Source organism: Clinocottus analis, unplaced genomic scaffold, assembly GCF_023055335.1.
Source record: "Clinocottus analis isolate CAN_PGR_092001 unplaced genomic scaffold, fCliAna1.0.p SCAF_3, whole genome shotgun sequence".
In the NCBI taxonomy this organism is placed as follows: Eukaryota; Metazoa; Chordata; class Actinopteri; order Perciformes; family Cottidae; genus Clinocottus; species Clinocottus analis.
This window is the reverse complement of record NW_027176042.1, coordinates 9,798,268-9,813,849: the sequence shown is the minus strand read 5'-3', so window position 1 is coordinate 9,813,849 and position 15,582 is coordinate 9,798,268. Positions and strand designations below refer to the sequence as shown.

The window sequence follows — 15,582 nt, the reverse complement described above, 5'->3', positions numbered from 1 at the left end:
GGTGGCAAGGAGATTTGAGTTCCTCCACCCACGAGAACTCCTGTCAAAGTCAGACAATGATATGTACCAGTCAGCTAGTGCCCTTGCTGAGCAATACTCTGACGACTTATCCGCGGACTTCCCAGACCAGGTGCTCGCCTTCAGACAGGCGTAAGAGTTCGCCATCAGGGAGATCAAAAATGTCTCAATGTATGATTCAACAAACAAGCTAATAATAAAACACAACTCCATACTATCAAGTGTGCCTGATGTAGCCACGGCCATCAGATGATTTCTGACAAAGATCAAAACATATCTCAGAAGCTCCATGTCCCAAGAGAGGCTGTTAGGTCTGGGCATCCTTAGCGTAGAGAATAAACGTGAGCATGGTTAAAGACTTTGCACGCATATTTGCTAAAAGAAGCACACATGTGTATTCACCTGCAAACCTGTAGAAAGTAGCCTGCAGGTGCATTCACTATATGTAGGCATATGTTGGAATACATTTATTCTCTGTTTGAGCAGTTTTTTCTGATTGAATCAATTTCCCTGAAAAGAAAAGCTTGAGGGTACTGCACACAGAACTGGCCGTCATCTGACTGAAACCTAATGGCAAACCTCCAACCTTTGGGGTCTATACGTCTGCCCCATCTGCAAAACACTGACACGTGCTGGTTGGTAAACGCAGCATCTGAGTTTTAGTGTATTAATCTGTACTACAACTAATATTATTTGCTAGATTAGATGAACAAGTAGTAAATTTAAAGATCTGTGAATTTTTTTTTTTTTTTCGTCAAGAAAAACTGATTCAATGAAACTAATGCTGAGGTGCATTGAACCTGTTTTTCAGTGTGACTAGGTGTTGCTCTGCTCTGTAGTGTTTGTGTGTATCTCCTTTTGGTGGTTTTATTACTCACCCAAAATAGATTCCAGTTAGTGTCTCGTTTCACGAAGCGTCTGAAAGTGCAGCTCTGTATTTTCCACCCATCGCACAGTAGCCGACACCTTGTGTGCTGTCAGACTGCTCAGAAACACTTACCTCATTGCCATGACGGGGAGAGAAAAAATACAAACAGTTAAAATGCTCTTATGTCACCAAACTGCTTTGTGTGCGGTTGTCGTGACTTCATCTAAAACCGGTCGCTCCACCAACTATGTGATGGCGGTGGAACTGCCTACAGACACTGGCTCAAACGGGGCGTATCGCCTTCATCTGTGCACTGAACGACTGAATTCGGACAAACAAAACAAACTTCATAACTTTGTTTTACAGCCCACAATGCTGATTGCAGTCGTGGTGCAAAAGCATTTTTGGTTAAAAAAAACAACTAAAAAACTATTTAATACAGAGCGCTGTGCCATCAGTTTATGATTTAATATAGTATACACAATTACACTTATATTATTGAACATTTCTTAAATTAATATTTTAAAAGATTTTTGAATTGATCCTATCTTTTATATATATATATACATATATATATATATATATATATATATATATATATATATATATATATATATATATATATATATATATATATATATATATATATATATATATAATCTCAAGTACCCCTATTTAAGAACCACTGACTTCGACACTGTGTCCATATTACTAGAAATGAGCTCACTTAAACTCTCTGTATAGTAAACTGTTGAGTGAAATAAAGATTATTTACTTTGATAGATGTTAGAGGGATCCCGTCAGTGTTTTCCCAAATACGATACCTGCTTTGCGTCTTAGTTTTGACCTAAATCCTCTCTCCTCCCAGCCCCTCTTGTTCACTGCTCTCTAGACACTGAACTGAATATACGTCCTGCTCCTTTAAGGCTTCCACATTGATGGGAAATATGACTTAACTGTAGGAGGGTGGTGCTTCAACTAACGGTGACAGTGACCGGCCATGTGAACGCAACCAAAGGACTCCAGATCACCGGGAGGCTGAGATCAGCAGAAATCAAGAGGATATCCTCCCACCGCTGTCTGTTCAAGACTTTTCTAACTGGAATTATATTTGTGTGACATTCAGGTCATCTACAATATTTGGATTGCTCTGAAGAAACAACTTTGACCGATTGAAAGAATTGTTTTTATACTACATTTCCCAGGTACTAAATTGAGGACAATAGCTATTGGACAGTTTAATTCAATACGTGTAGTTTTTGTACGCTATAGAGACAGAGGAATAAGTGTGTGGAGTCCATCCAGTGCGCGCCAGCGGTGCTCAAGGATTCCGCTCGGCTTTTACGCAATCCCCGGAGGGCAGCGGGGCGTCATTGCGGTACTTTCGGTGAATTACTCACACTTTCTTCTCCGGAGCAACACTGGTGACTACAAGCCGGTGTCAACATGTTGCAAAATGGGAACGGAAATGAGAAGCTGCAAGCGCCAAAGGCTGAGCCAGAGCCGGACTCCCCGGCCGATGAGCCGAAGCTGCAGCTGCCAGCCCCCCCAGCACCTGACGGAGGGCACGCGGGCTGTGAGCCCACACACTTCCCCATGCCCGTTCATCCCAAATTGGAGATAAAGCGCAACGCGGTGACGGACGAGTATAAGATCTCCAGTCAGGTTCTGGGCTTAGGCATCAATGGCAAAGTTCTGCAGTGCTTCAACAAGAAGACTGGAGAGAGGTGCGCCCTGAAGGTACTGAAGTCACCTGACACACGTGTTTGCGTTATAAACAGGGAAGTAGACAAAAGACCCCTGCAGATGAGTTTACACTCATCACAAGTAAATTAGCCCAGTCAGCACAAAGGTAAAGATATCTGTAGGTCACTGACTGCGTTATGGAAGACTTTTGAGCCTCGTGTGTGCCAAATGATCCTACTTGAGACCAAGTTTGACTTGTTTACAAACTGAACGTGGTTTTAATCTTTAGCTAGAGTAGTCATTGTTTCCAAATATTTTAGTTATTGTTTCCATTTTTTTAATTAAATAATGCAGCATATAAAAGAGCCGAGGAGTGTTTTCAGCATTTAGCTTTTAAATAGAAACAATGGTAAATTATAATAGGGTGTTAATACCTGGCTGAATATGTACTTATTTTGTGTGTGTGTGTGTGTGTGTGTGTGTGTGTGTGTGTGTGTGTGTGTGTGTGTGTGTTGTATTATTAGTGCCTCCTTGATATGGAAACATTGTTTGGTGTGTGTATTTAGGTCAGTAACCCCGATTCAAAAGAATTGGCCCTTTATTGAGGTGAAATTTCTGTCTCAGACATACAGGACACAACACTGAAGCTTGTAATAATGACAAAGAAACCCAGCGTTGTGCGCTTGAATAGTTCACCATTCACTTTGTTCAGAGGGCTCTGCTGTTCTTACTGGGTTTAAAATGTACCGCACATGTTTCCCACTGAGCTCACTACACGTGGACGGGCTGAGTGAGAGTCTGAGCCCGTCACTGGGTCACATGCAAGTTAAAGGCCGCATGCTCACCCGGCCATATGTTACGCTGCTTCAAGGGGGCACTTGGATTTTGACAGTGATACCTTGTTCCCATACCCAGGGTAGAGGCACACAAGCTTGGGTCGTCAGCCTGTCACCACCGGGCCACAGACTCTGAGAGATTTATTGGCTTACAGTAATCCATCTGGATCCGGGCTGTCAAACAGGGCAGCAGTGGCACATGCAGACCCAGACTCTGGGATGGATAGAGAAACAGGATGAGAAGGAGAGTTAACTGCAGAAGAGGGTAGGGACTCCAAAACAAGAGACGAGAGGCCAAAGAAGAATAGGATCCTTCATGTCAGACAGAGAGGGAGAAGAGCACGGTTTAGAAATGACAGAGAGAACAATACATATATATATGTGTGTGTGTGTGTGTGTGTGTGTGTGTGTGTGTGTGTGTGTGTGTGTGTGTGTGTGTGTGTGTGTGTGTGTGTTGTCGAAAGATCTGATATTAGAGGCACTAAGCCGTTTACATGGAACCACAGCACATACTATAATTGGTCGTGGTAGAAACTTCCTGTTGGCTATCAACCAAGGATGTGTTAATCTGTGAACATGTTCTTCTGTATCGTCATGTAACTGCTGACTGTGTCCATAAAAGCTTCGCCTGGTGATCGGTAGACTTCAGCTTCCACCAGAGAACGCTCTAGCCAGTCAGGGTGACCTCAGCTTTGAGAAAGCACTGCACGCCCACCACTCTGAGAGTCTGAAACCACTCTGATCCCTAAAAACGCTGGTGAAAGGTTTGAGCAATGACAAAGGAAACACTCTGGCGTCTTGTGTGTGTTGGTCGTAAAGGGACCCGAATGTACCTGACAGAGTTTTTATTGGAATTTATTATCATTCAAGCTAATTTCTCCCTTTATTACATCTTAAGGCAAAATAGAGCAAAAGGAAATAATGGAGAGTGTTGAGGAGAGTTGACCAGCTCACTGGCTTTTTAATGAAGTGTTGCTCTCAGCGCTGCACGTAATGGCTGGGTGGTACAGGTGTAATCCACTTTGCAGCAGAGCTGGAGGAGAGCCATCCTGTTAATGTAATTCAGTTAAAGTCATCAGGACTCTTTAAACTTGGATTTGTCTGACACCTGGGAGAGCCCTGTGGTGCGCAGCAGTCCTCCTGAGCACCTCCATTAGCAGTTAATACCTTTGGAGGCACAAATTCGGCCACTGATTGTTCCATCTGAGAGCCTGAAGTGCTTTCCAGCTTAGCACATGGAAAGCTGTGCAAGCTACAGGTCTGCTGACAACTCCATTCACAGTTCATGTGTGTGTGATCAGGCCCTTTGGCATGATTGTGACACATCTGGGTTTCCTCTGAGACCCACAGACACCGAACTGTCATTGTAATGCTCTGTAGTTTGGTCAGACTCTTTATGAAAGAGATCTGGTGCATCAAAACGGCAGTCAGATCTCAAGCCAACTCGCTCCAGGCCGCCGGTTAAACAACTTCATCAGACTCAGAGGTTTGGGCTTATAAGGCTCCGTTGACTCTTTAGCTGCCCGGTGTGAGGTTGTCATGAATGAATGCAATGAGCGATCCTTTTTTGGTTTCGGATCTTTGTGCTGGTGACGATCATTCGATCACTGCTTATATGTTCAGTTCATACAACACAGAAGAACTTAAGCTTTCAATGTAAAGGGCAAATATACAATTCTAAAATACCAAAGTCCAAATCTCAATTACATACACTCCAGATGCAATGGCAAAAAAAAAAAACAGGTTTACAGTGTGTAGGATGAATATAAACAGGCCAACAGTAAGGATCTCGCTGGGTTGCAAATAGAGAGATTTGAAATAAGCGTAAATGTGCTTATGTGGATTTTTTTCCCACCGAGTTGGGACTTGAGGATTTTACTCCAAAGGTTTTTTGTAAAATAAAGTGCGGTTTGAGTTTTAAGTTGTAAGATAATTGTAGCAGTATTGGTAATCTCTAATGTTACACTGGTATTGCTGGACAAAGCAGACAGTTATTAGATCGTATGTTAACACTCATTGATGAACTGTTTACACTTTGCTGTAGACTTTATGAGCAGCTATTTATTGGTAGAAGTTGTAAAGATAAACCACGTTTTCATCAAGACCGACAGGTCAGGACTCTAAGCCGCTAAGATGTCATAGAGTGGAAACATGTTGTAGCCATAAAAGTGTGTGTTTGTGTGTGTGTTTGTATGTGTGTTTGTATGTGCATGTGTAGCTTCAGTTGAGAGGTAATGTGCTGATAAAACTCAGTGGGCATTATCAGGTCAAGGTGTGTGTGTGTCTCACTGTGGGTTATGGAGAGGGATCTGATTGGTTTATTGGAGTGTGAGGCTGCTGTTGATTGGTTTATAGGAGGATCAGGGACAAGCGCGTGTTTAGTCTTCATGATATGGCCTCACATAAGAAAAGAGTGCATCAGAAGATTAACTACGTCTGTCTCATTCTCTTAATCGTCTCTTTGTCTTTTACCCCTTCCTCTTCATGTTTTGTGTACGTATTTAATCCGACAAAGTCCCCTTTTATTGTTGGCAACTCTGGTCCAATGTAGGAAATTAATAAAATCAGCTCACATGCTATCTGCTCTGATTAAAGTCATAAAATTGGAAATGATTCAGCAGACACAAAACCGCCCACTCGTTTGTTTTACAAAATAGGCCACATGTAGTAGTAGATCAGACAACGGAAACCCTCAACTTCTACTTTCAACACGCCGCTGCTCCGAAACACTCGGCCCTCACTTCCTCTTTAACATTTTCGAGGTAAAAGGATGTCATGGGGTGTTCTAACATTTGGGAAGGAGCATTTGTTTTATCTCCACCCACACGACGAAAACCTTTCACATTTTGAATAGTTAAATATCAAAGTTTAAAGTCACAGAACATGGGCTTGTGTGTGTGTGTGTGTGTGTGTGTGTGTGTGTGTGTGTGTGTGTGTGTGTGTGTGTGTGTGTGTGTGTGTGTTATACTCCAAGCTCCCGCCTGGTGAACAGCAGGAGATCACTCCATTCCTGTCACATCCAAAAATACACCCTGACTGAAGATGTGTGCTATGTCAAGGTCTGCGTGTGTGCGTGTGTGTGTGTGTGTGTGTGTGTGTGTGTGTGTGTGTGCGTGCGTGCGTGCGTGCGTGCGTGCGCGCGCGTGTCAAACGCACATCCTGTCGTGTGACTCGGCTGCCTGAAGGACTGTGTTAGTCCCACACGTGGTGGGTCAGTGCTGTCAGTTGTATTTTTGCTGCTCGTTATTATGAGCTTTTATTTTTCTCTTATTGGGGCTCCACTATTGAGGTCACTTTTCACCAACTAAAACAAACACAAGTAATTGCCATTGAACCACGTGAGACTACGTTGATGATATATGTCACAAATGAAAGATAATTGTTGACCAAATGATTATGACTATATTTGACATGATGCTGTAAACTTGACAGGTCTGGGTGACATTATAGTTACACCAGTAATAATGTTTCTTCCTGATATAATCGTTAGTGTGACAATTATCTATCATTTCCATCGTTGATTAATCCACCTGTCATGTTCTCAATTGATCCATTAATTGTTCATACCATAAGTTATTTAAAAAAAATGTCCACTGCAGTTTCCTGAAGTCTAAAGCGACGCTTTGAAACTGCTTGTTCTGTCCAACCAACAGCCCCAAAGCCAAAGATATTGATTATGCATTGTCATAAAACAGACGCAGCACATCCTCAGACTTGAGGAACTGGAACGAGGAAATATAATGCACTGGAAGTCGAATCTCGCGTAGAATCTATAGCAATATAGCAAATAACTTGTCTGCCCCATCACCCACTAAAATGTAATCTTGATGAATCACAAATTAAATATATATTCATGGTGTCACATCTCTTGTTTCCCAGATTCTCTACGACAGCCCCAAAGCCAGACGAGAGGTGGAGCTCCACTGGCAAGTATCAGGAGGACCGTATATCGTTCGCATCATCAGCCTGTATGAGAACATGCATCACGGGAAGAAGTGCCTGCTCATCATCATGGAGTGGTAGGAGTCACATTGCAAAGCCTTCTCTGACGGCCTAAACAGAATCACAAAATTAGTATATTATTTAAATAATTAAAAGTTATAACTATTTTATAATGTAATTGTTTTTCACAAACAAACTACATGTATTATAAGTATTTTTGCATATTAGCTTATTTATTCATTGCACAGCTTCATCTGTTGCTCTGCTCCTTCAGTATGGCTTCTTGGGAGCTGTTTAATATCATTTTTTATCCAAATCACATTTCACCTGTCTTCCTCATTGGGTGCATCCCAAGTCTCTAAATTGTCGTTTCCTCGCTCCTCACTTGAACCAGAAGTGGTTCTGCGCCGCCATATTGAAGGCTGCCCCAAAGCTCTTATTTGGCTCGGAGGAGCAACGAGCGAGGAGGGAAAGTGTTTTAACGCTGGACACGCCCCCTCACTGTTCCTCTGTTATTTGATTGGACGCTGCAGCTGAGCGGACTAATGGCTGGAGTTTCATACCAGAATGAAGACGATCACAGAATAAACTCAAGTTATATATTTTAGTGTTTTCTGATTCACCATCTGGTTAAAATATGTGTTCATCCATCCTAAGTCTGAACAAAAAATGATCACAAACTATTTTCATCAACGATTGGATCTGTTGCTTGCTCAACAACTTTTTATTCTGTATGTATTTGAAATCAGAGAGCTGGAGAGAGGAAACACTTTTGTATGGTTATTTTATAATGTCACAATTAGAATTTCAAAAAATACCGACATAAATAATGAATAAATAAGACGCACTACAGGCAGGACTAAGACACAAGGAAGGGACGCAAGTGAGGGAAACGGGGATGCCATTTAGAGACTTGAAATGCACCCTATGTAAGAGTAGCCTGGTTCAAATACATGAAAAGGCCTTCTCGAAGGCCTGGACGTGTGATTGGTCCGTGCGACCATTAACGTGTGCTGTGATCGGTCAGTGTAGCTACCATCTCAAGCCTAGAAGCTCGAATCTCCGGACTTACTGATGAACCCTTTCCCACGGAGGTTTCTCTGCGAGGAACTGCTCCGCGTGGGGGCGGGGTCGGGTGTCTGCAGTGGAGTGGGTCCACACATGGTGGACTGTATGAACGGCCGTGTATTGAGGGGTTACACCAGGGACTCTTTTTTACCCCCAGTCCGCTCGTGATGTGAACTATACGGCACTCATTAAAGGCCTAGGTCTAAAACCACGGATTTTTAGTGCAAGTTATTTTAAACGTAATGATTCAATTCTCATAAAATATTATAAAGATTATTTTTTTAAAAAGAGCTTACAGTGGCTACAATGTCTCTGAACTCACAGCTCGGTGGGATTTTCCCTGCGGGGCACAGATTTTAAAAAGGAGGATGATGAATGGATTTATTTAACAAGCCTCTTTCAAACAAATGTCGCCCCGGAGAATGGGAAGTTACAAAGCCTCTGCTCAGATCCTTCAGGCTTACACTGGAACATTTGCTTTTGTTTTGCGATAAATGAAGATCACAAGCTGATATTTTTTAAATGAGAAACTGCTGATATGTGCGATTGACGACTCAAATGGGTATCTTTATCAATACTCAAAGCAGAAGCTGTGGCTTCAGTTTTCACAGTAGATCGAAAGAATAAAAAAAAAAAAGTCCTGTCACGGTACTAAACTGAAGTCACTATCCGGAGCGTTGTGTCGGAAATTCATTTTTCCAATATTGTGAATAAGCTCCTATTTGTTTCACCCAAATTAGAGCCTTAAGCCTCACACGGTTATTTGTGCCACGTGAAGCATGTTAAAGGTTAGTCAAAAGGCCGACAAAAGAAAGACGTCTGCACTGATAGAGGGACAGACTTCCATCTGGGCTACACGTCTAGGAACAAACTGTCCATAATAACACCCAGAGTGACTCCAGTGTGTATGTGTGTGTGTGTGTGTGTGTTTCTGAGAGAGAGAGAGAGAGAGAGACAGGGCATTGATGTGTCGCTGAACTTTAGTCCCTTTTATTGCCTCTCACTTGTGACTGGAGAGATAAAGGCAATAATTCAGTGGAATAGAAAAGAAACCACAGAGGCGGACGGCAGAGAAACGACACTATCCTCTGTGACTTCACAGGGACTTTAGAAAGTGATTAACTGGCTCTCATCATCACATATATTGACATGTGTGTGCGTGTGTGTGTGCTCTCAGTGTTAACACACTGCTTCCTGTGTGACCGAGGGTCAGAGGAGGTCGGCAGTGCCGTCAATTTAGCACACGTATCTCTTTCAGCTATCGTTTCCTCTGTGTTTTAATGCACAGTCATTTACAACCACGTCAGCTCAGACATTTCCCCGAGGATCAGAGCTGAGAGTCATGAGTATCATCAGTGTGGGTCGTTTGATGTGTGGTCGTGATTCTGAAACTGTCTGAACTTTTAAAGAATTGGGTCATAGGTCTCGCCATTCCTCAGAATTGTGTTGTCATATGGTGTCGTATTGTCCAACAAAGAAATTTTTCATGAAACATTTCTGGATTAGACTACAGAGGACAGAAAGTAATCATATTCCTGTTAAAATGATGAAAACCAGTATTTTTCTCAAACCCTTTATTAAGAATATTTTCGTCCTTTTCCCTTCTTCTGTATTTCAGTTTGGTTTTCCATCCTGTTTCACTACAGTATTTTTAGAAATTTCTCTTTGCAAGAAACTGAAAGTGGCTCACAGTGTAAAAATGTGTAGATAACTGATTAACTGATTATATATATATATATATATATATATATATATATATATATATATATATATATATATATATATATATATATAGATATATAGATATATATATATATATATATATATATATATATATATATATATATAGATATATAGATATATAGATATCTATATATATATATATATATATATATATATATATATATATATATATATATATATATATATATATATATATAATGATTATTAAATAGTAACTTGACCACGCAATTGTATGTGGTTAATAACATTTTATTGCCATGGTTATGTCAGCTGACCGATCAAAATCCTCTTCAGTGTACTTTGCACCTGTGGAGTTTGCCTGATATGCTGTGACTGTGGTGCTAAGTGTAGATGTATTGCTGTTTGTAGGTCTTGCACTACAAAAAGCAAACACATTAAAATGATTATTTTAATTATAGATAACATTGTACCCTGGATTGTCAGTTTGTAAATTGTGTGTGTGTGTGTGTGTGTGTGTGTGTGTGTGTGTGTGTGTGTGTGTGTGTGTGTGTGTGTGTGTGTGTGTGTGTGTGTGTCTCTAGTATGGAGGGAGGGGAGCTGTTCAGCCGAATCCAGGCCAGAGGCGACCAGGCCTTCACTGAGAAAGGTGAGGACCGGTGGACTGTGTGTCACAGGATGTGAGAGAGAAAGTAGGAACCATGATCAACATGGAGGAACGATGTAAGGCAGCCATCTTGGATCACCTTTGACAAAGAATAATATATATGTTGTTCCTTTCTGATCTTTTATTTTGTATCTTTCGTTGTGTGATACTGGAATTGTTTCTGGTTCGAGAGTGTGTTCTCCTCTTTTCCTCCCAGAGGCTTCTGAGATCATGAAAGACATCGGCACGGCCATCGACTATCTTCACAACATTAACATCGCGCACAGAGACATCAAGGTGCAGAGACATCGAGACCATCACTGAAATCATAAAGAATGTGTTAATCCATTCTGGGTCATGAAAAGGACATTTTGTCATACGTGTGTGTGTTCTTCCTCTGTCTCCTAACCAGCCAGAGAACCTGCTGTACACCATGAAAGAAAGAAATGGGGTCCTCAAGTTAACAGACTTTGGCTTCGCTAAGGAGACGACGCTACACAACCCTCTCCAGACGCCCTGTTATACTCCGTACTACGTGGGTATGTTGCTTTATGTTGCGAAGATTTGCTTTTTTTATGACATGTTTAAGGGAAGGCTCTGATTTTAAAAAAAAAATGTATTTCTGTGTGTTCATGTTTTGCCAATGATAAGCTCCTGAGGTTTTGGGCCCGGAGAAATACGACAAGTCATGTGACATGTGGTCTCTGGGTGTCATCATGTACATCCTGTGAGTACTGGTCGTTGGGCTGTCAATACACATGTTTTTATATGATTCATTTAGTATTTAGATGCCTTCAAACAAAACATTGAATGTTTTAACGATATTCTGTCTGTCTCAACCTGTTTGTCTTTGTAGCTTGTGTGGCTTCCCTCCATTTTACTCCAACACGGGCCAGGCCATTTCTCCGGGGATGAAGAAGAGGATCAGAATGGGCCAGTACGAATTCCCCAACCCAGAGTGGGCTGATGTGTCACAGGAAGGTGAGAAACCACCTGCCAAACCCACACACACACACATATGCACATACACAAACACACACACACACAAAAACCGGTCCTGTCCACACTCACACTTAAACATTTGAAAATATTTTTCTAACTGCGACGTCAGTGCATGACGTTGGGCACATGCTGCCATTTTTATTTTTTTTTCCTTCAGTCTCACTCTTTCTCTTCAGTAATCCTTTTTTTCTGTAAAAGTAGGCCAGTCTGTCCCTGAGACCTTGAAAACCTTCCCAAGACACACAAGTTGCATGTATGTGTGCTGCCGCTGATAATGCCATTTTGTTTGCATTGCCTTTGCTATTCCAGCCAAAGATTTGATCCATGAGCTACTGAAGACTGACCCTAACGAAAGAATGACCATCACTCAATTTATGAACCACCCCTGGATTAATGTAAGAATCTGTGGATCATGTACCAACACACATTGTATACTTCTTGTCCTGCTTCCTGTTGGAACATCGGTTTGCTCATATCTACATCCGTCTGTGTGTTTTGATGCTCTCTGCAGAAGTCCATGGTGGTTCCCTCAACTCCGCTCCACACTAGCCGGGTGCTGACTGAGGACAGAGAGCTGTGGGAGGATGTGAAGGTCAGAAGCCCAACAACACTGACCCCCTTTGGTCACATCTTCATATTACAACCTCTTACTGCTGGGCTTTCAGAGCTTTCGGTTGTCCGCAGTGTTTCAGGGGCATTCCAGCAATTAAGTATTACACATCTTTGAAATGTAGGGAGTAGTGAGAGACACAATAAAGAAAGAATGATCAAAATCAGTGGGGCAGAGATCGAGATATCCAGACTTTTACTCTCGAGTAAGGGGCAAACTCTTAAAGCCTACATTTCCCAAGATGCAACTCAGGAGCAACTTACAAGCATGTTTGGTAAATACCCATATTCAAACTCCTTTGTAATACTCTTTGTTAAAATATTGAATATCCAAGCCCAACCTGAGTTACCCCCTGATGACATCACTATGACATCATCAGCTTGATTTTTTCTCAGCTATTACAAAACTTGTCCAGAACCACAGAAGACATACTGTATACAACCGTTTTTACAGATTAAGCAGTACTCTGAATGACTGGTAAACCGATAGTTATGTGTTTTAAAGAGAAAGAAAGTGTCCCTTCAATGAGTATAATGATTACAGGCAATGGAACATTTCTAATTTAAATTATTTTATCTGTTTAAAACCTTCAGTCAATGAAACAAATTTAACTGCTTAAAACCTAAACTTTTTTTGTTAGAGTATCAACATATTGACGATCCCCTCGATGGCCAATAGAGGGAAGCAGTGGTCACAGTCTCATCACACACACACACACACACACACACACACACACACACACACACACACACACACGCACACACACACACACACACACACACACACACGCAGACGCACAATGTACATTTACCACACACTAAAACATAAAGAATCTTGGCTGCCCTGTGCTGTTTTTTCCAATTCTGTTACTATGATTTACAAAAAGAAGACAAGAAGGCTGTTTGCTCTCATCAGGTCACCGTGGGGTTAATGAGCAGCACTGTACGTAATGTTTCGGTCGTGCAGTGGCATAACTTCTAAATAGCTGTAAATGTGAGCGAAAATAATATGTAGGGTGCCTCGTTCCTCCACAAGACCTGAATGAGCATGTTGAAAGCAATACGCCACGAAGAGAACATTTCTTCAATATTTTACCACTACATTACACCACTGTTCAGTTCTGCAATGGGCAACGTGGTGCAAAAGAGTTCACAGATTGCACTCCTGAGCAACCGCTTTTAAAAAGAAAAAAACAGTTGACTGACACGACTGACAAGTGGCCTCAAGTCATAACCCATACAAATGTAAAGGGTTTGAGGTCTGTTTTAGCCCCAGCTTCTCTTTTCCTTGAAGAGCGATGAATTGATCTTTACCCCAAACTTATAAAAGTGTTTAAAGTTACTTTCTACCCTTTCCACATTTGGTTATTTTTCCCTGCACTTCCCATCTCTTAGTGAAACGGGACTGGTTCTACATTTTGGAAAGCAGGTTTATTGGCTTTTGAAGACTCTCATGTCTGCATGTAAAGGTTAAAGCCAGTAGTCGGCTATCTCAGCGTAGCATAAAGACTGGAAACCGTTGTCCAAGGGTAACAAAAACACCTAAAGCTGGTTAAGTTGTGTATTTTTATAGTGGTTTTATGTGCCAGACTATGTCTATGTCAGGAGCATAGGCCCATAAAACAGCAACTTGACCTTTTGGTTCTGGTTGGTGTATCTTATTGCCTTCGGACAGAGCTAAGCTAGCTCTTTCCCTCACATTCCAGTCTTAATGTTAAGCTAAGCTAACCAGCTACGTGTTTACTGTACGAATCTGAGAGTGGTATCAATCTTCTCATCTGACTCTGTAAGAATGGGAATCAGCGTATTTCCCAAAAAATGTTACACTATTGCATGTCTTTGCTGAATTAGCTCAACTCTATTAATGTAGAGGCATAAAAGTAGCTAAGCCAATCACTCTTGCCCTGTATAGTATCACCGCTGTGTTTGTAGTCAGCGTTCACTGAACTTACTAAACACTCTGCCACATCTTACCCTCTGACCCATCTCTCACAGGAAGAGATGACCAGCGCTCTAGCGACCATGCGTGTGGACTACGACCAGGTTAAGATCAAAGATCTTGACACCTCCAGCAACCCGCTGCTCAACAAGAGACGCAAGAAGGCCGCTGCAGGGGCCAAGAGTGGCTCCACGGTCTGCCAAAGTCAGTGAGAGGCAGGGGGACTGTCCAAGCATGACGGCCCATCATGACGACAAGCAGTTGAGAAGAGGAGGGAAAAGTTGTTTTTTTGCAGGAGGAGATCATTTAGAGATTCCCGAGACTCTCGAGAGACTAGATGTTGAGGATGCAATCTCTTAAATAAAGGGACGACATAGGAACAACAACAATGTGAGAGCCGGACATTCATGAGATCAAGACACGATACCACCGGTTACTCCCATCAGTGAGAGACGTCAACACCATGTTTTTATCTCTTTTGAATACATTGTTTTTGTATAAATGACATTTTTAGACCATGCCTGTTTGTAAGAGTGTCTGTGTGCAGACATGAAGTATTTCTCATGTTCATGTCTGTGTATTTAATGCTGGAGTTACCTATTTGAGGCCTCCTTCTGTAACTATGCACTATTGTGCAAATCACACACACACAGAGACGTGTGGGCAAATGGACAAATGGGCCCACACTTATGTTTAACATTGTGTCTTCTTAATAGAGTCGCAAGAGGCCGCCCACACACACACACACACCTGTCTGCTTTCTGTCGCATAACGATGTGTGTGTGGCGTAATGGTTGGTTGTGCTACATGGATGAGTTGTGACACTTTTCTTAAAGGAAGGTGTTGCAAGGTGTTTATGGGGGTTGATTGCAATGCTTCCGGTAAATAGCGGCTGCAGTTTCACTTCACGTTCTAACATCAGCACCTTTTGAGAGTGGAAACCTCGTCGGTCAAGTACATCCACTCCATGTAGAGATTGGATTTGTTCATATGATTGTAAATAAAACTTTATAAAGCAAGCTTTATGTGTGTAATGTTTTGTTTTTTCCCGAGGACCTTTGAACTATTGCTTTTGTATTCATGCCTTTCAGGCTTTGTCAGGCCGCTATAAATAGCGTTATTCGGGAAGGAGCTATCTGACTTGGTGCTCGACTGGAAAAGGTCAACAATATTAGGTTTAGATTATATGTTGAGTACCTCTCCCCTACTTTGATCACATGGTCCCCCTGCAGTATTTAGGTGATGGGTTATGGGAAGCTTATCATAA

The 15,582-nt window shown here is 41.8% G+C and overlaps 1 protein-coding gene across 1 annotated transcript; it reads left to right on the top strand.

The window, feature by feature from the left end:
• The first annotated feature begins 1,913 nt into the window (after window positions 1-1,913).
• On the top strand, window positions 1,914-15,326 carry LOC137796379 (MAP kinase-activated protein kinase 2-like). The gene is made up of 10 exons (XM_068594280.1): window positions 1,914-2,626; window positions 7,288-7,427; window positions 10,704-10,768; window positions 10,983-11,062; window positions 11,178-11,304; window positions 11,417-11,492; window positions 11,622-11,746; window positions 12,077-12,162; window positions 12,279-12,359; window positions 14,372-15,326. Exons 1-10 carry the CDS (start codon window positions 2,333-2,335, stop codon window positions 14,525-14,527), a joined length of 1,230 nt encoding a protein of 409 aa, XP_068450381.1. The 5' UTR covers window positions 1,914-2,332; the 3' UTR covers window positions 14,528-15,326.
• The last annotated feature ends 256 nt before the right edge of the window (window positions 15,327-15,582 follow it).